The sequence below is a fragment of the Fringilla coelebs genome (assembly GCF_963513975.1).
Source record: "Fringilla coelebs genome assembly, chromosome: 23".
Lineage (NCBI taxonomy): Eukaryota > Metazoa > Chordata > Aves > Passeriformes > Fringillidae > Fringilla > Fringilla coelebs.
This window is the reverse complement of record NC_140049.1, coordinates 6,756,027-6,779,770: the sequence shown is the minus strand read 5'-3', so window position 1 is coordinate 6,779,770 and position 23,744 is coordinate 6,756,027. Positions and strand designations below refer to the sequence as shown.

General features: G+C 62.1%; 4 protein-coding genes across 8 annotated transcripts; 2 read left to right on the top strand and 2 right to left on the bottom strand.

The window, feature by feature from the left end:
* Positions 1 to 1,639: 1,639 nt before the first annotated feature.
* On the bottom strand, positions 1,640 to 3,475 carry TMEM167B (transmembrane protein 167B). 3 transcript variants are annotated; one of them, XR_014616712.1, is made up of 3 exons: positions 2,681 to 3,076; positions 2,132 to 2,310; positions 1,640 to 2,048 (listed from the first exon to the last, which is right to left on the bottom strand). XR_014616712.1 is itself a non-coding variant. In XM_084220642.1 (3 exons), the coding sequence occupies exons 1-3, from the start codon at positions 3,402 to 3,404 to the stop codon at positions 2,228 to 2,230; spliced, it is 225 nt and encodes a 74-aa protein (XP_084076768.1). In that variant the 5' UTR covers positions 3,405 to 3,475; the 3' UTR covers positions 1,640 to 2,227. The 3 variants fall into 3 exon arrangements, 2 of the variants coding, with proteins under 2 accessions (XP_084076768.1, XP_084076767.1); XM_084220642.1 differs by adding an exon at positions 3,395 to 3,475 and having other exon boundaries at positions 1,640 to 2,310; positions 2,681 to 2,812; XM_084220641.1 differs by having other exon boundaries at positions 1,640 to 2,310; positions 2,681 to 3,075.
* Positions 3,476 to 7,243: 3,768 nt separating this feature from the next.
* On the top strand, positions 7,244 to 13,697 carry INAVA (innate immunity activator; the record flags this gene model as incomplete). The annotated part of the gene is made up of 8 exons (XM_084220609.1): positions 7,244 to 7,316; positions 8,025 to 8,149; positions 8,228 to 8,347; positions 8,915 to 9,107; positions 10,234 to 10,326; positions 10,587 to 10,989; positions 11,840 to 12,407; positions 13,605 to 13,697. Exons 1-8 carry the CDS (start codon positions 7,271 to 7,273, stop codon positions 13,695 to 13,697), a joined length of 1,641 nt encoding a protein of 546 aa, XP_084076735.1. The 5' UTR covers positions 7,244 to 7,270.
* A 1,104-nt stretch (positions 13,698 to 14,801) lies between these two features.
* Positions 14,802 to 19,015, top strand: SHISA4 (shisa family member 4). Of its 2 annotated transcripts, XM_084220717.1 has the most exons (5): positions 14,802 to 15,023; positions 16,241 to 16,412; positions 17,398 to 17,531; positions 18,566 to 18,748; positions 18,837 to 19,015. In XM_084220717.1, the coding sequence occupies exons 1-5, from the start codon at positions 14,951 to 14,953 to the stop codon at positions 18,881 to 18,883; spliced, it is 609 nt and encodes a 202-aa protein (XP_084076843.1). In that variant the 5' UTR covers positions 14,802 to 14,950; the 3' UTR covers positions 18,884 to 19,015. The 2 variants fall into 2 exon arrangements, with proteins under 2 accessions (XP_084076843.1, XP_084076842.1); XM_084220716.1 differs by lacking the exons at positions 14,802 to 15,023; positions 16,241 to 16,412 and having other exon boundaries at positions 16,426 to 17,531.
* A 784-nt stretch (positions 19,016 to 19,799) lies between these two features.
* On the bottom strand, positions 19,800 to 23,095 carry LOC311162318 (uncharacterized protein). 2 transcript variants are annotated; one of them, XM_084220602.1, is made up of 2 exons: positions 22,495 to 23,095; positions 19,800 to 20,455 (listed from the first exon to the last, which is right to left on the bottom strand). In XM_084220602.1, exons 1-2 carry the CDS (start codon positions 22,967 to 22,969, stop codon positions 19,929 to 19,931), a joined length of 1,002 nt encoding a protein of 333 aa, XP_084076728.1. In that variant the 5' UTR covers positions 22,970 to 23,095; the 3' UTR covers positions 19,800 to 19,928. The 2 variants fall into 2 exon arrangements, with proteins under 2 accessions (XP_084076728.1, XP_084076729.1); XM_084220603.1 differs by having other exon boundaries at positions 22,501 to 23,088.
* Between the last annotated feature and the right edge of the window lie 649 nt (positions 23,096 to 23,744).

Sequence of the window (23,744 nt, the reverse complement as noted above, 5' to 3'; positions counted from 1 at the left end):
AGATGAAGCCTGCCAGGAACCATTAAGCTGGTGACCTCCTCTCAGACTGTCCCCACAGCAGGGCCACCATCAGCAGCCACCGCAGTTGCTTCTCCCAGTAAGGGCCAGAATCACTGCTGTCCCCTCATCACCACCACGGCCTTGTCACCACCACAGCTGTCCCCTTTTCACCTCTGTGGCTGTCCTCTCAGGTTCATTCTCTTGTCACTACTGTAGCCACCCCTCGGTCACCCACCCTTACTGTCCCCTTGTCACAACCACGGCCATCCTCTTGCTATCACCACAGCTGTCCTCCTGTTATCACCATGACCATCCCCTCGTTACCAGCACCATTGCACTTTTCCACAGTTTCCACAAAGGCTGTTCCCTGGTTACCGTCAGAGCTTTGACAGCACCATGGCTGTCCCTCTTGTTACCATGGCCATCTCCCAGTCTTCACCATGGTGGTCCCCTTGTGGCCATCCTCTTGTCACCACCACGGCTATCCCCATCACCACACACCCCCAATAAAACACAGAGGCCGTGGTGCATAAAGTTCGTCGGTCTAATGAGAGTCCCCGGCGCCCCGCGGGGCCAGCAGGGTCCGCGCCCAGCTCACACACATGGCACGGTGCCACCACAGCCCCGTGTACAGCCTTCGTGCCGCACATAGCTGCAGGGCTCGCTGAACCACTGCCAGCACGGCACGGAGCGTGCAGGGCCCGGCAAGGCCAGCACGGAGCCCTGCAAAGCGCGAACGGAGCCTGCGGCGGGGCGCACTTCCTGCCTCCCCATGTGGGCCGGCTGGCTCTGCCGGGATGAGGCTGGGACGTTTCGTCTTCCGCCGCTGTCGGGAGCGGTTCGGTGTCGGCCCCGGGGCTGCAGACGTGGGCGCGGGTCAGAATCGCAGGGCGCTCAGCGGCCGTGGCCTCGCCTATCTGATCGACTCATCCCACCCGGCCCAGCCGCACAGCGCCCGAGGGCTTCGCGGCGCTTTCTTCTCACTTCGGCCCGGCGGGGCCCGGCCGATCAAATAAGATCAACGTGTAGGGAGGGAGGGTGGCTACCGCCACAGACAGACAGACAGACAGACACGCACACAGACACGCACACAGACACGGACGCGCGCGCGCGCACACACAACACGCACACGCACACACCACACGCTCCCACGCGCGCACAGCCAGAGCCACTTCCGGTCCGGTCCTTTATCTAGCGTAGCTGCGCGGAGCACGCCGGGAAGGTGGCGCAGAGCTCTGGCGCGCCCCCAGCCGTCCGGAGGACCGCCGAGCACCGCGTCTCCCGGGCACACGGCCGGCTCAGCGACGGGCGGCAGGCGGGGCCGGGCATAGCCCTCCGTGCCGCTCGCTGCGGCGCTGCATCACTCCCGGTCCCAGAGAGCTGCACGAACCGGGCCACGAGGCTTCAGTCAGCAATTCCCCACCCCACAGCTTCCCCCCGCCCTTTATTTGCACAAATCCTCCTCACCCCAGGACCCCATAACTATGGGAACCCTCCACCCCATGGGAGGCAGCCTCCAAGGACCTCCTCACACACACCCAGTGGGACCCTCAACCCACACCACAGGACCCCCGAGCAGGGCACCAGTCCCACAGGAGCCCCACCAGCCCCAAAGGAGCCCCAGGCCAGCACTGCGACAGAGGAACCCCCACTTTATTTGCATGTGGTGGTCCAATATTTACAACCCGGGGGTGTCACCAACCCCCCACTGCAGAAGGAGACCCCCCTGAGGGCCCCCCACACTGCAGGGGCATAGGAAGATCCCACGGATCAGGGGGGACCCTGCCTGGCCCCCAGAGCCTGCCATGGTCTCACTAGGACCCTGCTCAGCATCAAGAGAAGGGGCTCACAGGGCAGAGGTGGGTCCCCCAGTCCTGGGGGTCCCATCACCCACTTCTCTACAAAATTCACGGGAAATCTTTTTCCAACAGTCTAAAGGTGCCCTGTTGGCCCTCACAGTTGCCCTTGGTGGGCACAAGGAGGGTGATGGGCCATGACGGTCCCTGGCTTGCCACAGGCAGGATCCATGTTGGTGCCAAGGGCAGGACCTGGGGTGGTTCAGGATCATTACCAGGGTCTCCAGGGTCAGCAATGGGGTCTCTGGTTGGTACTGGGACAGTGGGGTCAGTACCGGGGTCTCTGGTCCATACTGGGATCGTCGGAATCAGTCACAGGATCTCTAGTCAGTCCCAGGTCTCTCTCAGGTTACCAGCAGGTCCCCATGTGGTCACTTTCCCACAAGGACGTAGAAGGCCATGAGAAGACAGGACATGGACACAGCCACATGCAGGCGGGTCCCAATCACAGCAGCTGTGGGTAGGATAAGGATGGGGTGAGGCCCCATGTCCCCATCCCAGATGCATCCTGAATCCCTGTGAGCCCATGCCGGACTCCATGTTCCCATCCAAAACCCCACTGTTCCCATTCCCAGTCCCTGTGTTCCTATCCCAGACCCCAAAACCCCCATCCCACATTTCTGAGTCCCCATCCTGGACCCAATGCTCCTGTCCTAGACCCGACCCCCAGTGATCCCAGCATGCCCATCCTGTACCCCAGTGTTCCAAGTGCCCCCACCCCAGTGATCCCAGCATGCCCATCCTGTACCCCAGTGTTCCAAGTGCCCCATCCCAGTGTTCCCAGAACCCCCGCGCCAAACCCCAGTGTCCCAAGTGCCCCTCACCCTTGTGGCAGACTCCCCAGATGCCCCTGCGCTCGGACAGGAGCCAGGTGCGCAGTCGGGGCACCTTCCGCAGGTACGCACAAGTGCAAACCAGTAGCAGCCCGAACACCAGGAGCCCGTCCAGGGAATAAACTGCGGGGAGGTCGGTCGGGGACGGGTCAGGGGGCACTCCGGGCCCCTGCCCAACCCCCCTCCAAGGAGACCCCCACACTCCGTGTGAACAACCTCCCATCTCTGCCCCTATGAAGGAATGCAGACTTCCCGGGATTCCCCCCGAAAGGGACTCAGACCTGCCCGTATCCGCACCGACGGCACTCAGAACCGCCAGTACCCCGCTCCCGCAGGGTCACAGTCTCCCAGCCGCCTCCCAAAAGCTCCTCTCAGTACCTCCCCCACATCAACTCCATCTGCCCCGCCGCCTGCCGGTACCTGAGTGCTCTTCCTATGGTGCCCCATCAGGCCCCCGCCTTCGGAATCCCCAGAACCCCCCGTATCCCCCTCGCCCCATGGTCCTTGAGGCCCCGAACCCGCCCGGACTCCCCGGCCCCTCCATTCCCCAGTTCCCACCACCAGCCATGGTGGCCCCAGCACCCTCCACAACCGCCCGTGTCCGCCCACAATCCCTCGTTCCCCCGTTCCCAGCATTGGTTATGCCGGCCCCGGTTCTCCCCAGGCCCCCTCGGCAGCCCTTGGCCCCCAGCCCCCCGTTCCCACCGTTGGTCATGGCGCCCCCGGACCCCCCCGGGCCCCCGCGGCGCCAACGCGACAGCGGAAGCGGGCGACAGGCACGGCCAGCCGAGCGCCGACCCGCGGGACGCACATCCTAAGGAGCAGGCGGCCTCAATGGAACGCCTATCAGGGAGGTGCGTGTGCAGCCCCAGTCCGGCCCAGTCCGGCCCAGCAGCACCAGTGAACTGAGCGCCCAGCCGCGTCTGAATAGCCCCCATCTCGTCCCCCAGTGACCCTTCAGTATCCCGCAGTGCACCCAGTCCCCATTCCAGTCCTCCCAGTAATCCCCAGCCCTCCCAGTACCTCCCCAGTGCAGCCACACCCCAGTGGCCCCTGGATTTCCCAGCAACTCACTCTCTGTCCATAACCCTGCAGACCCCAGTGCTCATCCCAGCCCCCGGTAAACCCCAGTCTTCCCAGTATATCTCCCCAGTGCAACCAGTCCCCATGGCAGCAACCAAGTAACCCACCAGCACCCCCAGTAACCCTGAGTCCTCCCAGTATCCCAGTACCACACACATGTAACCAGTCTCCATTGCAGCCCTCAGTGAGTTCCAGTCATCCCAGTAACCCCCCAGTACAATCTGACCCCCAGGCTCCCCTCTAACTCCCAGTCTAACCCTAAGGCCCCCTCTCCAAGCACCCAGTCCCCATGGCAGCTCTTCCAGTACTTACCAGTCCTCTCCAGTAATCCCAGGTCCCCCAATAAACCCCAGTGCCTCCAGTATCCCAGTCCTTCCCAGTAACATCATGTGCCACCCAATCCCCATCTCAGTATCCACATAAGTCTCTGAATTGACCCCCAGTGCACCCAGTAACTCCCTGTATCTCCCATAACATCCAGTGCATCCAGTCCCCAGCCCAGTTTCTCAGCTCCCACAGTAATCCACACAATCCAAGGGTCCCAGAGCACCCAGCATCAGTGTTCCCAGTGCTCACGGCACCCACAGGGCCCCCAGGGTTCTCAGTGCCCACCAGTGGTCCCTGTGTTTCCAGTGCCCCCAGCAGATGCCAGTGACCCAAGCTGTCCCAGTCTCCCCAGTGACCCCAGTACCCCCCATGTTCCCAGTGCCTCCAGCGGCCCCAATGTCCCCACAGTGGTCCTGGTGCCCCCAGCAGTCCTGAGTGCTCCCAGTGTTTCTAGGGCCCCCAGCAGACTCCAGTGCCTGTCCTGGAGTTCAGCCTGAGGACCCCTTGCTCTCCTCGGGTTCCAGAGCTAACATGGAGAGCATCCATTCTCCTGCTGTTTGTTCCCTTGCACCCGGCCACCATGGCCAGCCACAGCTCCCAGCAGGAGGGACATCAGGGGTTGAGTTATTTGGTCTCCACTAGCAACATCTTGGCTAGGCTGACAACAAAGCCTTGAGGAGCAGCACAGTGCTGGGTGGCTGCTGGCACTAGGGCATGGGGCTGTGGGGCCCAGGTGGACAGGGATGGAGCATGATGGGTACTCCAAGGACAATGGGGATTCCAGGGGTGATGGAGATACAGGGACAATGGGGACAATGGGGATTCCAGGGGTGATGGAGATACAGGGACAATGGGAACCTGGATGTTATGGGGACTAGGGGGTGGTGGAATCCTAAGGGTGATGGGAAGCTGGGGTCCTCAGGAGCAATGTGGAACACAGGGACAATGGGGATGCTGAAGGCAATGGAGACTTCAAGGAGTGATGAGGACCCTGAGGGATGATGGGGATTCCAGGGACAGTGAGGATTTGAAGGTTATGAGGACACACAGTACAGTGGTGAAACCTGAACTGATGGGGACCCTCATCACAGGTTCCTGCAGGTGTGGGACAGCCTGCAGAAGATGAAGCTGGCAGAGGCAGCTGCCTGACACATGTAAGCCAAAGCCAGCCCAGCAGAGCTCCTTGAGCCCCCCGTCACACACTGGGCTGCGCCTGTCCCCAGCACATCCTGGCACTGGGAACAGCACCAGGCACTGCCATTCTGAGTGAGCTTGTGGTTGGGGTTGAGTCCTGAAGCATTGGTGTCTCCATGCCAGTGACAACAAGGATGCCAGGGTTGGAAGGAGGTGGTAACACCAGGGCAGTGCCAGGGGTGATATGGGGGATGCAGGCAACACCCTCCCCCTATCCTGCACCTGCCCTGACTCCATGAACCAGAAAACAACCAAATAAAGTCTTTTTTCTGGTTTTTTTTGACGGAAATGGGACAGAGACAGGGATGGGGTGGCATTGCCTTGGGCTAATGGTGCATGGTGGGGATGGAGGGTGGACATGGTGGCCAGTGGCTCATTTTACCAGTGGTGCCACCAGCCCTGGATGGACAGCAACTGCAGTTGGTGTCTATCCAAGGTCTTCAGCCATCCCCTTGTGGCACAGAGCTTTCCTTACTCCTTCAGTCTCCCTGTCCTTTCTTCTCTGTCTTCTCCTGGTGTTTTTTTCCATTTCCACAGTTAAAAGTGTTTCACCCCTGCCCTTTCCACCTGCAGATGGGGGGAACTGGGAGGGAGGAAGAGATACTGGTTTGAAAAGGTCTCACCAACAGCCCCAGGCTGACAGCACCACCCTGGCCACCAAGGCAGGGAGCAGGCCATTGTTCTGGGGAATCTGCACCCCAGACTGCTCCCTGCACTCCTTGCCCCCTCCCTGCCTGCCCCCTGCATCACCCTGCCGGCACCCTGCCTATTCCCTGCCTTCTCAGCCCATCCCCTCTAGCCCTGTCCCATGAGGGTTCTTCCCCACCCTGCCAGGTGCAGCAAGGCAGGATGTGCCTAACTCACTCCAATCCAGCTCAGAGGGGCCACAGAGGCTGCAGCATCATCGCCTCACAGCCTGGGAGAGCCTTGGCACCATCCTGGGACAATGGTGGCACCATCCTGGGACAATGGTGGCACCATCCTGGCACTGTCCTGCTGTGCATGGCCAGGGCCAGGACGGGGACAGTGGTTCTTGTGCTTGGGATATGCCTACATGGCACTAGGGCTGGAGCCTCAGCAAGCACCATGCTGGGCTGCGGGGCCACACCACACCGAACTTCACCACCCCCTGCAGTGATGTGCCAGGCCATGGGGTGACACATCTATACCGTACCACGCCATTCCATGTCATGCCACAAATGTGCCATGCCGCGCAGTGCCATTCCATTCCGTGCAGCGCCGTACGGTGCCGCCGCTGCAGGCCCGTCCGGCGGGGCGGGGCGGGGACTGGGGCAGATGTTGCTCGCCCTGCTCCTCCCTCCGCTCAAGCCCAGACCCGTCCGTGCCCCGGCGCAGCAGAGCCGGCAGCGGGCTCAGGTAAGGGATTCTCCCACCCCGCCGGGACCCCCGGGGCTCCGTCCTGCCTCTGGTCGCCCAGTGCGACGTGGAGCGGGCTGGGGAAACTGAGGCATGGCCAGACGACGGCGCTGGAAGAGCGGTGTGAACCCCCTCCGCCGCGTCCCACTGCCCCCCTTTCACTCCCTCCCCAAGAGTTTGGGAGTCTTGGGGTGCTGGGGACCCCCTTTTCCGAGGTCGGCGGTCGCTCCCACCCCAGGATCTGCCACCAGCCCAGATGGAAAAGAAAGGAAAACTGGGAGAGGTGCCCAGCGAAACCAGCTGGGGCTGGAGCGAGGGGCCCCTCGGCCCTCCCCCCCACCGCACCCCGACCACCTTTGACCCCTTCGAGGGTGTCACCCTCCCCCCGCCTGGCGCAGTCCGCACCCTTTATTTATGGTAGGACCTACAAGAAAGCAAAGCAAACATAGCCTCGCCTCCTCTCCACCGCCATCGCGGCACGCCCGGGGTGACATGAGGGATTTTAGGGGTGCAGGGTGGGGGGCACCCATGGGTGCAGCCCAGTTGGGGGCGTGGGGACGAGCTGTGTCCCCGCTGTTTCCCACAGGCTCTCGGCGCGGCATGGGGGAGGCAAGTGACATGGACAGCGGGATCATGCTGCACTCGGGTGAGAAGGGGGCTTGGGACTGAGGGAGGTTTTGGGGTGCCCCTGTCGCCCAGGAGTGCTCTGATAGACGTGTCCCTCCTTCCCAGGCAGGGAACCGAGCACTTCGGTGCATGGGGACACACTAGGGACGCATGAGCTGCCTGGAGAAAGCTTTGGAGAAATGAAGGGGTGGGGGACAGGAGGCTTCCCCTGCGTTTCAGGAGGCATCACAAGTGTAGTGGGGGTGCTGTGGACAGGATTTGACTCAGACGCGTTTGTCTTGGGATGGCTGAGTCAGACTGAAACCTTCCTCCTGTGCCCCCTCCCACCCCCCAGCAGGGACGTCACCCGGGGAAGGGGGGGGGGGGCTGAAGCACCCGTGGTTCTGCTGGGGGAATTTCATGCATACCCTGGGGGATTGGAGGACCTATGGGTGCTGCTAGGGGAGGAGTTCCTGAATACCCTGGGGGGTTGGAACACCATTGGGTGCTGTTGGGTGGGGGAAACAGGTGTTCCACGGGAGTCGGTACACCCACGGTTGCTGCTGTGGGGGAAGGGAGGCACAGCTGCTTTGGGGCAGCTGGAGTACCCATGGTTGCTGCTGGGAGGATCATGGCTGCTTTTTCCTCTCCCTGCGGTGGAGGGAAACTAAGGCAGAGAGGCTGTGGGGTGGTGGAGGGTGGTACCTCGGTGCTCTCATCCCTCCAGATGTCCATGTGTCTGTTCCAGGCCCTGACAGCCCGGTGTCCCCCCCAAAGGAGCGGGTGCAGGTGGGGCAGCGGCAGCAGCAGGCACTGGAGGCCCAGCTCGATGGCTGCATCCAGGAGCTGCGACGGCTATGCCTGCGTGAGGCGGTGAGCAGAGCATGAGGACCCCCTGCCCACCTTCATATACTGCCATAGCTCTGCTCAGTGTCCCTGTGCCATCCTCAGGAACTGACGGGGACCCTGCCCTGCGAGTACCCCCTGAAAGCTGGCGAGAAGCCCCCCAAGGTCCGTCGCAGGATCGGGGCTGCCTTCAAGCTGGATGAGATCGCTGTTCTGCGTGGGGTGGTGAGGCAGTCCCTGGGGTGCAAAGGTGGTGGGCCCCATCCCATCCCATCCCATCCCATCCCATCCCATCCCATCCCATCCCATCCCATCCCATCCCATCCCAGACCCTCTGCTGTGGAAGCTGCCTGAGGGTCACCTGGAAATGTTGCCATCCCCATCCCATGGGTAGTGGTTGGGTGCCAAGTGCTGTAGGTGAGAGGGGCAAGGGGGTGCTTTCAAGCATGAGGTGGTGTTGGGGTGTTGAGTTAATGAGGTTATCATGGGGTCCTAAACATAATGTGTGGGGTTGGGGTGCCAAGGTGATGGGTGTGTGGGGGGGGGGGGTCCCAGGTGTATCAGGATGCCAGAATTATGGGAGGAGGTGAGTTCCAAATGTTATGGGTAGTGGTGGGGTCCTGAGCATGATGGGTGGTGTTGGGTTCCAAGAGTGATGCTGGGTGTTGGGGTCCCAGATGAGAGGCTGGGAGCGGTTGAGATCCCAAGTGCTATGGGTGGCATTGGGGTGTTAAGCATGATGGGGGGCTCGGGGGTGTTGAGGCGCATTTCTGAGCATGTCCCCCGCCCCAGGACCCTCTGGAACGGGAGCGGGCGCTGCAGCTGCAGATTGCCGAGGCCTCCCGCCGGCTCTGCCGTGAGGAGAACATCGGCCGGCAGGTGCGGAAGCGGCGGCAGACAGCAGCACTGCGGGAAGAGCAGAAGCTGCGGGATCTGGAGCAGGTCCTGAGCCAGCGGCGGCTCCTGGCAGGGCAGCGGGACACCCGTACTGCCAAGGGTGAGCACCCTGAGCTCCATGGTGGGGGTGTGCTGGAGAGCAGGGAGGCAGAATGGGGTGCTGCTTGGGTTGAGTGTCTCTGGGGAATGCATCTGAATTACCCATTCCCTGTGAATGCACCCCACTAGATGCTGCCCAGTCCTTCATCCCAAGTGCATGCACCCGTCTGGATGCATGCCCCTCTGCCATTCCCCTGTGTGTCCCTTCCCAATATGCCATCCACAATGCTGCACCCCAGTTCCCATCCCTGGTGAATGCACTTCCTGGATCCACCCCAAATTCCCATTCCTGGTGAATACTCCTCTTGGATGCACTCCAACTTTCCATCCCCTGTGAATACAACCTCATTCTACATCCCCAATGAATGCATGCCCCCAACATCCCCTTGATGAATGCACCCCAATTTCCCGTCCCTGCTGAATATACCCCTTGGATGCCCCCTGGAAGGCCATCCCTGGTACATGCACCTTGATACACTCTCGCTGTCAATGCACCCTTTTGAAGATAACCCAATACTTACTTCATCTCTCGTGGTTGTATCCTTGTGAGTGCACTCCAAAAAGTAGTCCCCAGTGCATGCACCCAATAACTATTCCTGGCATATGTACCCCCTGCATGCACCCCAAAAGTCCATCCATAGTGCATGCACCCCAATAAACCATCCCCATCAGTACCCCACTGAATCCACCCCAGTACTTCACCTCCGTTGATTGCACCCCTCTGAGAGTACCTTAATAGTTCACCCTTGCTGCTTGCACCCCATAACTATCCCCAGTCACCCATCCTCAGCACCTGCACCCAAAGGGGGGCAGAATGTGGCCCAGCTGCTGTGTCCCCATCCCAGTGGCGGCCATCCAAAGGGGTCCCCATTCTCTCCGTCCCTGTCCCCTCCAAGGACCAGGGCCATGGTGGTGGTGTCTCTTTCCCTGTTGGTGCCCCCAGCCTGCCCATCCCAGGAAGGCTGGGAGCTGCACGCGGCTCAGCAGAGCCGGCCTGGCCGGTACCGCTGCCGTCCCAGAGCGTGTTGGGACAGGTGGCGTGGGAGAGGGGAGTGGAGGCCCGCGGGGACGCGCTGGGTGGTGGCGGGGCCGTGGGAGCGCTTTGGCACCCGCAGGCAGCCCCAGCTCTGTTCTCACAGGGCCCTGCCCCATAGAGCTCAGTGCCTCTGACAAGAGCTCCACGTTTGACACTGGCCTGCTGGAGGAGGGTGAGGGGGCTGTGGGGACCAGGGGGGACCCCTGGTATGTTCCCTCCATTCCAACCCTTCCTGTGTCCCTGCTATCTCTACTCTCCCTGTGTCTCCTCCATCCCATTTCACTGTCATGTGTCCCCTCCATGCTGTTCCCCTGTGTGTCCCTTCCATCCCAACCCCCCATATCTCCCCTCCATACCAACCATGCACCTGTTCTCTCCATCCCAACTCTCTCTTTGTGTCCCCTCCATCCCAACCCTCCATCTCTCCTGCAGAGGACACACGGCCACCAGGACCTGCCACCGCACAGAGGTCCCCATCTCCCAAGGACCCCACCAAGGAGGAGGAGGAGGAATCAGGGCTTCTGATGCCCCCTCCCATTCCCTGCCAGGAGACCAGCTTGCACAGACCCTACGAGAGGGCCAAAAATCCCAGCATCGACCCTGAAGATGGGGAAACCCAGAGCTCCCAATGCTGTCTTGGGTCCCTGATGGCTGCCACTGCCAGCTCCTTGGCCCCCAGCAGCCCTGACTCTGCTGGCCCCCCAGTGTCCAGGACAGGGGACCCTCCCTACCGGTTCGTCCCCATCCGGACCGTCGTGCTGTGCCGGCAGGCAGGTTCCAGTGCTCCCACCACCCCTGAGCCATCAGGACAGCAGGGACAGACCCAATCTCTGAGGTAGGTCCTGAGCTTGGGGAGGTTAGACAAGGGTTTCTGCTACAGAGGATGGAGATAACCCCATGGAGAGGGGGATGGAGATAATCCCATGTGGAGGATGGAGCTCAATCCATGGGAAGCAGGATGGCAATGACCCTGTGAAGATGATGGAGCTCAGCTCATGGGGAGGATGTTGGAAATAATCCTGTAGGAAGGATGGAGAAAGTCCCACTGGCAGTAAAATGGAGCTAACCCTGTGGGAAGGAGGATGGGAGTAATCCTGTGGGAGAGGATGAAGAGAACCTCATGGAGATAACGGAGCCAAACCCATGGGGAGGAGGATGGAGATAATCCTATGGAGAAGATAATGGAGAGAACACCAAGGGAAGTGTGGGCCTAATGCTATGGGGAGGATGGAGAAAATCTTTTGGGGAGGACGGACATAATCCCATGGGGAGGGGATTGAGATGATGGAGCTCGTCATTGGGAGGATGGAGACAATTTTATGTGGAGGATTGAGATAATCCCAGAGACAGAAGGAAGATAATCCTGTGGGGATGTGGGAGAAGGCCCTGTGGGGAGGATGGACAGAAATCCATTGGGAGGAGGTTGGAGATGATCCCATGGAGAGGATGAAAGTAACCCTATGGAGACTATGGAGGTCAGCCCCTTGGGGAGGATGAACTAATCCATTGGGAGGAGGCTGAAGACTGCCCCACAGGGAAGCTGGAGCTAATCCCATGGGAGGAAGCTAGATGTCTCCCCACGGGGTGGCTGGCTGTACCCCTGGGTACACCTTTCCCAGGGCTTGCCTGGGAGGGGAAGGGGTGAGGGGAAGGGTCCTCCCGCAGCCACAGTGTCTTGCCTGCAGGGTGGACCCATGCTGGCAGCCAGCTGAGCCACGGGGCCGCAGCGCCGCACCCCGCCGGCGCCCCACCTACTACACAGTCACTGTGCCCACCTCCTGCATCCTGACCCCTGGCTCTGCGTGCCGCTCTGGCTCCGATGACAGCATCTCTGACCTCTCCAGCATCTCCCACGCCACCTCCCCGGGCAGCAGCAGCCCTGACATGTCCTTTGCAGTTCCACTGCCCCTCGCCGAGCCTGGTTACTACCCACGGGGTGCCCTCCAGCTCCTGCCACCTGCTGGCCCCCTGACTTTCTTGTATGAGCAGGATCTGGCCCCACTGCGGTACCAGCGCCTGGTGCCCTCACGTAGCCGCATCGTGCGCACCCCCTCGCTCAAAGACTACGCGCCCGCTGGGGGCCGGGGGCTCTCCAAGGCAGCTGTCACCGAGGAGCTCAAGTCATGGCACCAACGTGCCCGGCTGAGGGGTGCCCGGCCCCACTCCCTCGACCGGCAAGGGGCTTTCCAGAGACCCCATGGTGGGACCACCAGGGACATGCCCATTGCTCATGGAATCCTGTCACTGGTTCAGGTATGACACGAGGTCTGGCTGGGAGTGGCCATGTGGGAGAAGGGGCACCCCCTGGGTGCTGTCCTGCAGGTGACATAAGTTGTTACCCTGAGGTAGTGTAGGGACATGTGGCTCTGGTGGGGTCCCATGAGGATTTCTAGAGCAGGAGTGAAGTCCTGAGGGAGTCCATGGGGTCCTATGAGGATTCTTGGGACAGGACTGGGATTCCAGAAGGGACCCTGGGGCAGGAACATGGTCTCAGGAGGGTGCTGAGGAGACAATCAAGGTCCTTTAAGATTCTTTGAGGCGGGATTGGGACCTTCTGAAGGTCCTCTTAGCAGGTCCAAGGTCCCATAGGTTGGGTCTGGAGGGTCCCTGATAGTTCCTGGGGCAGGACCAGAGCCCTGAGTGGGTCTCCATGGGAAGATTAGGGTCCTGAGGGAATCGCAAAGGAAGAATTTGGGTCCCAGAGGGGTCCCTGGGGCAGGACTGGGTTGCTGATGAAGTCCAACAGCCAGGACCAGGGTCTTCTGTTCTTGGGAAGATCTTTAAGGTCCTTCGTGGGGGGGGAATGAGGACCTGAAGAGGGTCCCATGGACAGGTTTGGAGTTCCGCATAGGTCCCAGGGGCAGAACCAGGACCCACTGAAGCAGGACTGGGGTCCTATGTGAGTCCTTGGGATAGGGCCAGGACCTTAAGGGTGTCTCTGGAGCAGGACTGGGGTTCCATGTAGGTCCCTGCTTTTTCTTGAAGATGCTAAGGGGATCCTACAGGGGTTCCTGTTGCAGGACTGGGGTCCCACGGGAATGACCAGAACCTTAAGGGGATTACTGGGGCAAGGCTTGGGTCCCATGAGAGTCACATGGGAAGGACCAGGACTTCAGGGGGGTCCCTAGGGCAGGATCCATGTGGGTCTCTCCTGTCACACCCACGTTCCCATAAGCTGGACTCATGTGGTTCCCTGGGGTAGCTCTGGGGTGCCCTTAAGCAGGGAAGGATCCCTGCAGACATTTCAGTGACCAGCTCCCCCCTTCCACCTGGCAGTCTCACTGGGACAAATGCACCCGTGGCACAGCTGGGACACAGGCTGGGCAAGTGAGGACCTGTGGCCATGCTCCCACAGCTCCTCCAGCCCAACCCTTGTGCCAGGATGTGCCCCCAGTGGTGCCCTTCAGACAAGGTAAGATGCCAACACCCACAGGGTCTTTGTTCCCCCAGGGTCCCCCAGTGCAGGTGCTGCGACGCTCAGCAGCCGGCGTGCCTGTGCAGGTCTATATGCCCGAGAACGGCGAGATTGTCACCCAAGTGTGAGTGCCATGTCCTCACCCCGGGGCGGGGGCACATCCTGGCTGGCCCAGGGGCAGCAGGGACGTCTCATGCCTCCCCACCCCGGTGTAGGGGCACAGGAGGAAGCCACAGTGGGGTGGCAGGGGCTGGCCCTCACCCTGTGTTCCCTCACTGCAATGAGGGCCGCTGTGGCACTGCAATGCTGATAGGGGCACTGTGGCCTCAGTGCTTATGGTGACCTTGGTGTCACCACAACCCTGAATTTGAGGTTCTGGTCTCTAATAAAAGAGGTTTTTATGATATGTCACTCTCAGGATGTGTCACCTCCATGTCCCCTCTATGGTCCCCCATCCCTGGGTCCTGTTGGCATTGCCAGGATGGGACTCCATGGATTTGGGGTCTGGCTGTGCTCGGGGCAGTAATGGGGTGATCCCAGTGGCAAGAGGGTGCCCCAGATCCAGCTGTGCAACCCTGGCACCCAGTGAGCCAGGCTGGGAAAGGAGCAAGGAGCAGAAAGGAAGAATGGAATGGGGGTGAAAGGTGTGGGGTTGGGGTGCAGGACGGTGGGCAGGAAGGGTGCAGGGGAGGGCTGCAAGGATGGGTGAAGGGATGGGGTGCAGGGGGAGGGAAATACGGTGCTCCGGGAAAGGATGGGGTTGGAGAAAGGGTGCTGTGAACCAAAGGGCAAGAATGGGGTGCAGGGCAGGCAAATAAGGAGTGCAGGGGTGGGATGAGGTGGAAGAAGGGGTGCTGTGAGGGGAAATGATAGGGAGCAGGGGATAGGGAAGGGATTAAATGTCGGGGATGGGGTGTGGGGAATGGTGCAAGGAGGAGCGAAGGGATGGGGTGCAAGAAGAGGAGATATAAGGGTTGCCGGAGGGGTGCAGTGGTGGTGGGGCAGTGCCAGAGAAGACACTCCGGTCCCCGAATCCCCGTCCCGCCCTGCCAGTGCCCGGAGCCGGCGGCCCCGCTCCTCCCGGTGGGGGCGGGCGGGGGCCGGTGGCTGCGGCGGGAGGCGGCGCCTGGGGGACGGGAGAGGGGGGGACACCGGGCAGCAACCGAGCGCCGCCGGGCTGCGGCGTCACTGCGGGCCTGTGCTGGCTCCGCACCGGCACCGGACGGCACCGGGAGACACCGGCAGAGGGAGCGGCTCCGCGGCACCGGCACCGGGCGGCAACAGAACCGGCCACGGGAGCGGCCCCGGTCTCGGTGCCGCCGCGCAGCTGCCGCCCTTGTCCCGGACAGCTCTGAGCGGGGACACCGGGCCCGGCACCGGGATGGGGCCCGGCGGCCCCGGGAGCGGCTGGCCCCTGGCCGGGACCCTGCTGGTGGCCGTGGCCGCCTCGATGGGTAAGAGAAATACGGGGACCGGGGAGGGCCGGGGGACTCGGTGCCACCCTGCGACTGGACACGGTTCCACCATCTGTGACACGGGGATCCCGCTGGGTGGGAGGGACTTAGTGGCACCAGTCGTGCCACACACGGCCCCTTTGACCGGGGGTTGCTTGCAACAAAGTGTCCCCCTGGGCACTGTGTCCACTCCCCCCAAACCCGCCTCCCATTTGCCGCTTTCGGAGTGACCCCGGGAACAGCAGGCAGGGGGCCGGTGGCTAACCGAGCCGGAATGCCCAGCCCCGGGGAATCTGGGGGCTTCCCATGCACGAACTCTGTGCCTCAGTTTCCTCACTTGTCCCTGAACTGCCGTGATCCCATTTTGGGCTTTGTGAATAATGCCATCTGAGATTCCCGCAAAGCCCATTTCCGTGGCTGCTCCGGCGCCTCCGGCCGCCCCCGGGCCTCGGCCCGCTGCTATTTCTGGGAAGACAGGTGGCTCCGGACAGAAATAGAGTGGGAAGTGCCACTGGAACACGCCGAAGGAGGGGAAGCTGGGGAAATCTGGAGGAATCTAGAGGGGTTGGAGAGCTGGGTGGGATGGAGTGGCGTCTGCAAGGGTGTAGGGTTGGATGGAGCAAAGTATGGGGGTACATAGGGGCAAGGTTTGGAAGGAAGTGGAGTGGAATGGAGCAGGATATGGGGGTACATAGGGGCAAGGTTTGGAAGGAAGTGGAGTGGGATGGAGCAGGATATGGGGGTACATAGGGGCAAGGTTTGGAAGGAAGTGGAGTGGGATGGAGCAGGATATGGGGGTACATAGGGGCAAGGTTTGGAAGGAAGTGGAGTGGGATGGAGCAGGATATGGGGGTACACAGGGGCAGAATGGAGCAGGGTTTTAAGGGATATGGGGCAGGATGGAGGAGAGCGGGGGTTTGGGGGTACATAGGGACACCATCTGTGGGTCCGTGGGGCAGGACACAGCAGGGTGTAGGGGATGTGGGGTTGGGTATGAGGGACAGGGGGACAGGAAGGAACAGGGTATTTGGGGGTGTATAGGGGCACACTTTGGGGGTCCATGGGGCAGGATGAACCGGGGTACAAAGGAGAATAGGACACAGTGGGGTACAGGCTGTTCTCATGTGGGGGAGGAAGGGCATAGGGTGCTGCTGATGCCCCTGAGGGTGGTGATGGCCAGGTGCTCCAAGGCCCCGGTGGTGGGCGGCTGTCCACAGTGGCCGGGGGTGAAGACTGCCTGTGGTACGTGGACAGAAACGGGTCATGGCACCCTGGCTTCGACTGCGAGTTCTTCACCTTCTGCTGCGGCACGTGCCACCAGCGGTACTGCTGCCGAGACCCTCTGCGCCTGATCACCGAGCGCCAGCAGCGCCACTGCCTTGCCTTCAGGTGCCACAGCCGGGGCTGATGGGGCTGGGGGCTCTCCTGGGCAGCCTGGGTGCTGGGGCTGGGTGCTGGGCACTAGTACTGGGTGCTGGTCACTGTATGCTCTGCACTGGGCAGTGGTGCTGGACACTGGTATTGGGTACTGGGCAGTGGTACTGAGCAGTGGAAGTGGGTGCTGGATGCTGGGTGCTCTGCACTGGTGCTTGGTGGGGGCACTGGGTGTTGGGCACTGGGCACTGTTACTGGATGCTAAATGCAGGTGCTGTGCACTGATTCTGAGCACTGGGGAGCGGTACTGTGCACTGGGCAGCACTACTGGGTTGCCAGGCTGTTGGCTCTGGGTGCTGGACACTAACATTGGGTGCTGGGCATTGAGTGCTGGGTACTGGGCACTGGGCAGTGGTACTGGGTGTTGGTCATATTGGGTTGTTGGTCTCTGGGCAGTGGCACTGGGCATTGGTGCTTTGCAGGGGGTGTTGGGCACTCCTACTAGGTGCTGTGCCCTTGGTACTGGTACTGGGTGCCAGGCTCTTGGCATTGGTACTGGGTGCTGGTATTGGGTTCTGGGTGTTGGACACTGGTACTGGGCACTGCGCATTGGGGGATGGATGCTGTGGATTGGTTACTGGTACCGGGTGTTGGCACTGGTTGCTGGATGCTGGTACTGGAAACTTGAACTGAGTGCTGGGCACTGGTTACTGCCACTGGATGCTCATCACTGGGCAGCGGGCAGTGGTACAGGGCATTGGCACTGGGTACTGGGCACTGCTACTGGGTGGGCAATGCTACTGGGTGCTGGGCAGTTGTCACTGCTACTGGGTGCTGATGGCAGTGCTGGACAATGTCCACTGGGCATTGGTTCTGGGCACTGGCCAGTGTCACTGGGTGCTGAGTGTGGGGCAGTGGGCACTATCAGTGGGTGCTGGCTGGGGGTGTGTGCTGTGGGTTTCCCCCCTGGCCCTGCTCCCCACGCCCGGGGGTCCCACAGCCCCAAGACCATCGCGGGCATCGCCTCAGCCGTGGTGCTTTTCATCGCCATCGTCACCACCATCGTCTGCTGCTTCATGTGCTCCTGCTGCTACTTGTACCAGCGCCGGCAGCACCCCCGCACGCCCCTCCAAGGTGCGGGGCTGGGAGGCTGGGATGGGGGTGCAGGAGGGTCCTGTAGGAAAAGAGGGTGGAGTGGGGTTGAGGGGGCCTAGAGGGTTTCAGGGGGAAAGGGGGTCTGGTGGAGGGCTGTAGGGATGGGGGATGCAGGGTGTGCAGGAGGGAAGATCAAGAGGGTCCTGCAGGTAAGGAGGCGCAGGGTTAAGAGGACCTGGGGGAATGGGGAAGTGCAGGAATGGGGAATGCATGGATGGGGGGTGCAGGAGGAGGCTCAGTGCATGATGGTGCTGTAGGTACAGCGTGGGGGATTGGGGGAACCTGGACAGAGGCCAGCGGGAATTGGTGTGTGTGTGGGCTATAGGGGTGGGAGGTGCAGGAGGGTCCTTTAGGTAGAGAGTGGAGGGGTTTGGAAAGAGGCAAGGAGGGGGGCCTGGAGGAATGCAGGGGGGGATCAGAGTGTGGGGGTTGGGCAGCAGGGATGGGGGAGCTACAGGAGGGTTCCGGAGGTACAGGGTGGTGGGATTTTGAGGGGGCCTCGAGGAATGTAGGGAGGCCTGGGGATGGAAAGGTGGAAGTTGCAGGGGTGGGGGTTTGCAGGATCCTGTTGGTACAGGGTGAAGGGGTCTGGGGGGGATTGGGCAGGGAGCTAGAGATGTGCAGGGGTGTTGTGGTGAAAGGTGGAAGCTGAAGGGATGAGAGATGAGAGGGAGCAGAAGAATCCTGAAGGTGTGGGGTGGGGGAGGCAAAGAGAAGGGGAGCTGTTGGAATGAAAGGGGGATTGGGAGGGTGGGGGGTGTGGACTGCAGGGATGAACTTGTAGGAGGAGGGGTAGCGTACAGGGATGGGGAGAAGGAGAGGTCCTGAGGTACACGGTGGAGGGGTTGTGGCAGGGGGTGAGGTGGTGGAACCTGAAGGGATGTGGGGAGAAAATTGGGCACTGTGGTGGGGGTGTGGATGACACTCCAGCAGCCACCAACCCGAGGGCCACCACCACTCTTAGGCACCATCCCTGTGTCGGGTGCCGCAGACCTCCTCAATCTCTCCCGCAGGCCCGGAAATTCCCCTGTCCAGCTACCACCCTGCAGCTCCCCCACCTCCCTTCCCCGTGGACCCCAAAGCCGGCCCTATACCTCCCCAGCCTGGCTTCACCCCCATGGCCATGTACCCCCCGCCAGGCCCTGCGGCCCAGTACCCCATGTACCCCTCTGGCCCCCCTGTCTACAACCCCACAGGTGAGCACCGGGGGGCGGGGAACGGGGACCCTCCCTATTCCCCGGGGGGCCTGGTGGCCTGGTGACACTGCATCTGCTCACCCCGCAGCACCACCACCCTACGTCCCGGCACAGCCCAGCTACCCCGGAGCATGAGTCCCCATGGAGACCCCCGCACCCGCCGCCGGCCAGCGGGGCCAGGCTGGGGACCCCAGAGATCCCCCCTGGCGCTGGGGGGCTGCCTTAGTCAGCGCTGGATCGGGCTCTTCCCAGCCATCCTGAGGTGATCCGGTGCCCGCAGAACAGGGTGGCCCTTGTGCCACACACTGGGCCCTTTGTGGGCGCCTACTCCCCCGGCTCTGGGTGCCAGTGGCCCCGAGCACCCGCGGAGGGGTTCCCGGGGGGTCCTCCGAGGGCCGTGCACCGCTGTCTCCCTGCACACTACCCCCGGATTCACCCCTGGCTCTTCCCTCCGGGACTGGCATTAAAGCACGTCTTGTGCCCACAACCTGGTGTCGTCTCGGTGATTCTAATGGGGATAAAAGGAAGGGCAACGCCCCCAAACCCTTCCCGCGAATTGTAATGTGGGGAAATATGAATTCCGCCCTGTCCCTTCTGCTCCCGAGACTTCTTCCTCCCAAAATTGTGTTGGGACGGGTAATCCCTACCAAATCAGCCGCTTGGATGAGCCAGCCTGGAGTGCTGCCGCCCACCCAGCCCCCCTCACTCAAAACGGAGCGTGAAATCACCCCTGGAATCCTTCGGGTGAGAAAACAGCAAATTCTGCGCCGGGATTGGGACTGTGGGAGCGTGAACAATTCCTCAATCCATGCCCCCTCCCCTGGACAGCAATAAGCGGGGGAGGGTGGGTGGTGAGTCACCCCGATCCTTGTTCCTGGTGGGATTCATCCCTGCCAGCACTGCTGGCTAAATTTGGGACCAGAGTCCATCAGTCCAGGAGAAAATCCAGGCAGAGCCGCCTGGAAGGACAAACCCCTGTCCCATCTCCCAGCCCCCTGCATCATCCCCAAAAACCGTCTGAGGTCCCCGGAGTGGGGGGAGCCGTGGGGGTGCAGCTCCGAGTTTTATTGAAGTGGGATGGACAGGAAAAGAAATAATAATAAAAATAATAATAAAGCAGCGACGTGGGTTCTGGGGGGAGGGGCAGGGGTGTGTGTACACAGCCAGCTGCGTGGGAGGCTCAGGATTTGGGGACCCCCCGCTCCCGGAGGTAGAGGTCACGGATTTCGGCCAGGCTGCGACTGAGCCCGCCCAGCGCCTGGGCGATGCCGCGCAGCACCGCCGTGGTCTCCCGACGGCTCTCGGCGTATTCCCGGCGGAACGCCCGCATCTCCTGCACCAGCCGCTCATTGGACTGCACGAGGCTGAGCTGGGGGCACTCCGGGGTCCCGTCCAGCCCCCCGGGGGGCCCCGCCTCTCCCGCGCCGCAGTGACTGAGCTGCTCGACCTCCTGCTCCAATAGCAGACTCGGGAAGTCGGAGCCCAGCGGCTCCTGCTGCCCGCGGACGTCGCCGAGGGAGAGTTCGGAGGGCGCAGAGCGCGGGGGGCTCCGGCTCCAGCCCTCGCACAGCTCGTTGGGCGGGCAGATGCCGGTGCGGGGCAGCCGACAGTCTGAGCGGCGGCCGGGGACGCCGTCGGCAGCGGGGCCGTGGAAGGGCTCAGTCTTCACCTCCAAAGTCTCCTCCTTTATCGGCTCCTCCTTGACACCTGTAGGACCGAGGGGGAGCACAGGGCAGCTGCAGGAATCTCCCGTGTCCCCGGTGCCCCACGGACCAAGCGACAGACCCTGTTGTCTCCATCCCTGTGCTCATACATCCCCTCTCCGGCACCCAGTCCCGGTTCCATCTACATCTATCTCCATAGTTCTGTGTCCCTCATGATAGTTCAACCCCATCCCCTGTGCTTTGTCCCTCTCCTGTTCCCAGTACTCCCATACCCCCGTCCTGAATGTGGTGTCCCCATGTGCCTGTATGGTTCTGGTACCCCCACAACCCTGCCCCAGTCCACACATATCCCTGTCCTGAATGTGGTGCCTCTACGTCCCTGTTTGGTCCTAGTACCACCATGTCCCAGTTCTCACCCCACTAACGCCCATGTCCCTGTTCTGGTCCCAGTACTGGAATGTTCTTTGTCTCTGTCTTGGTTCTGCCCCATGTCACTGTCCCAGTCTCACCATATCTTTGCCCTGTTCCCAGCCCCTTCTTATGCCTGTCCAGGTCCCAGTACCCTGTCCCTTTTGTCCCTGTCCTAATCCCAGTCACCCATATCCTTGTCCTGATCCTGGTACCCTTCTGTCCTGGTATAGTGCCCCTGTTATTCTCCCTGTGTCCTATGTCCCTGTCCTGGTCCTTCCACATCCCTGTCACCTATTCCATGTTCGTATCCATTTGCCCTGACTCAATGTTCCCTCTGTGTCCCTGCCCCACTGTTCCTGCCCCAGTCCCTCCATGCACCTCTAGTCATCCCAGCATCCTGGTCCTGGTTTTTCCCATATCTTGGTCCCACTCCCCTCACATCCCTGTCCTGTTTGCCTGGATCTGTGTCCCAGTCTCTCCATGTATCTTCCCAGGTCTAGCGATGCCTTAGGATGCCCCCATATCCCTCATGTTCCTGTCCCAATCCTCCATGTCCCTGCCATTGTCCCCTGTATCCCTGTCCCCCATGGCATGGTCCCAGTGTTCCTGTCCTGGCCTTAATCTCCTGTGCTCCTGTCCTGGTCCCTCTACACATCTGTCTGCTCCCAGTTTCTTGCTCCTCATCCCCTGCTCTTGGTCCTAGTCTCCTGTTTCCCTGTCCCAAAACCATGTTTCTGTCCTGGTCCCCTGTGTCCTGGTTACTCCATGTCCCTGTACTGGAGGGACCAGTGCCTCTGTGCCTCCAGTGCCTCTGTGTCTCTCTCCCAGTTCCTCATGTCCCTGTCCTGATGCCCTGTATCCTGGTTCTCCAGGTGCTGATCCAGGTCCCCTTGCACCTGCCCTCATGTTCTGGTCTGGCTGTGTCCCTTTCCTGGTCCCACACACCCTGGTCCTGGTCTCCTGTGTCCCTGCATGCACCTGTCCTGCTCCCAGTGACCTGTTTCAGTCTCAGTTCTCTTGCATCCAAGTCCCAGTCCCCCATGTCTGTGTCCTGGACCCCCACATCTTGGCCACAGTATCTCCATGTCACTATCATGGTCTCTTGTATCCTGTCCTGGTCCCCTTGTGTCCCTCTTCCTCCCAACCTCTCCCAGTCCCAGTGGCTCTTTGTCTGTGTCATGGTTTCCCATGTCCATGTCCAGGTCCTGCATGTTCTGGTGCCGGTCCTTGTCCCTCTTGAGACCAGGGTTAGATGGGATACTGGGGAGAAATTCCTCTATGCATATGTCCTGGTCCCAGCGTCCCATGTACCTGTTGCTTGTCCCACACTTCCTAAACCCATTTCTCCATGTCCCATTCCAACTCATCCGTGGCCCCTATTTCGTCCCCCATGCCCATCCCGGTCACCCAGCAAGTCCCTGCCCCCTGTCTGTGTCCTGGTTCTTCATGTCCCTGTCCCACCAGATACCTGTACCGGTCCCAGCGCTTGTGTCCGTGTGCCGGTACCCCCGGAACCTGGTCCCAGCATCCCCGTGACCCTGCCCCGCTCTCCCCTGTCCTAGCCCCGGTCCCGCATGTCCGTGTCCGTGTCCTCTATGTACGTCTCTCCACTCTTCCGTCCCGGCCCAGCATCCCCGTGTCCCTGCCCCGTCCCGCTGCCGCTGCCCGCACATTCACCGTGCTGTGCCGACCCCTCGGCGCTGCGCGTCGGAGGGTCGGTTCCGGCGGCGCCGCGAGGACCCCAGACGGGGGCGGGGGCGGGCCCCGGGCCGGGCTCGGCCGCGCCGTTCCCGTTGCTCCCGTTATTCCCGGTGTTCCCGTTTCTGGCGGCGGCCCTGCCGGCCGGGCCCTGCCGCTCCAGCCGGTGCCGGCTGATCTTGTCCCCGGCGCGGCGGCGTAGCCCCCGCCAGCGGTTCTTCACCTCGCCGATGTCGCGCTGGTGGCGGCCGGCGGCGTTCACCTTGTGCGTGATCCGCCACCAGATCTTCTGCTTCTCGTACGCGTTCACGGTACCGGCGGCGGCGCCGAACAGCAGCGGCTCGTACCGGAGCACTTCGCTCATCAGCACCTCCAGCTCCTGCAGTGTGAAGTTCGGCTTCCGCTTCAGCAGCCCCCGCCGCGCCCCGCCGCCGCCCGCCGCCGCCATGCTCCCCGCCGCCTCCGCCGCCTCATGCCGCCGCCCCGCCGTCCATAGCCGCCGCCGTGTGCCCTGCGCCGGTTCTCCGGTACCGAGCGGGGGGAGCGGAGCCGGACACCCCCGAGAGCCCCCGTCGGGCGCTGCCCCTACCGGATCCGGGACGGACCGGACGGGCCGGGGCTGCACCGTGTCCCCTGCCGGCCCCGCCGCGCGCCGCTCCGCCCCCGGTGCGTTAACGGCGGCCCCGGTGGGTTAACGGCGCCCCCTTCCGGTCCCGCCGCGCACAGCAGCGCCCCCGGCTCGTTAACGGCGCCCCCTGCCGGGCCCACTCCCTCCCCCTCGGGGGCTGCACCGCCCGGCTCCGCCCCGGCCCCCCCGGTTTTAGTGACACCGTCGGTGTTCGGGTGACGCCCCTGGTGCTCTCACCCCGGGGCCGGCCGGGGGCTCGGTGTGGGACGTCCCCATGGCCCCGCGGCGCCCGCGTTAGCAGGGGTCGCCCCATGGGGCAGGAGTTCGGGGGGGAAAGGGGCATGAGGACTCCGTGGCGCGGATACTGCTCCTCCCGCTGGGGCCACGGCTCTGCGTGGCTGCAGAAATGCCCCCCAAAACGACATTTCACCTGTACCGGGAGCCTCCTCTCAGCCACGCACGTGGGTGTCCCGGAGCAGGGGGAGCCTCCCTGGGGACACTCGTGTGCTGCTGCATCCCCAAAACGGCCCCCGCCCCGTGGTGCCAGTGGGGAGAGCAGTTCTGGGTGACCCCGGGGGTTTGAGGGTGCTCAGTT

Coding starts and splice junctions, on each gene's coding strand:
- LOC311162318 (XM_084220602.1), bottom strand. CDS start 22,969: ATGGCGGCGGCGGGCGGCGGCGGGGCGCGGCGGGGGCTGCTGAAGCGG. Junction 20,456..22,494: donor GTCGGCACAGCACGGTGAAT/GTGCGGGCAGCG, acceptor TCGGTCCTACAG/GTGTCAAGGAGGAGCCGATA.
- TMEM167B (XM_084220641.1), bottom strand. CDS start 2,912: ATGGGAGGTTGTTCACACGGAGTGTGGGGGTCTCCTTGGAGGGGGGTT. Junction 2,311..2,680: donor CTGGGGAGTCTGCCACAAGG/GTGAGGGGCACT, acceptor TCCTACCCACAG/CTGCTGTGATTGGGACCCGC.
- SHISA4 (XM_084220716.1), top strand. CDS start 16,589: ATGCTGGGTGCTCTGCACTGGTGCTTGGTGGGGGCACTGGGTGTTGGG. Junction 17,532..18,565: donor CCCCCGCACGCCCCTCCAAG/GTGCGGGGCTGG, acceptor TCTCTCCCGCAG/GCCCGGAAATTCCCCTGTCC. Junction 18,749..18,836: donor CCCTGTCTACAACCCCACAG/GTGAGCACCGGG, acceptor CTCACCCCGCAG/CACCACCACCCTACGTCCCG.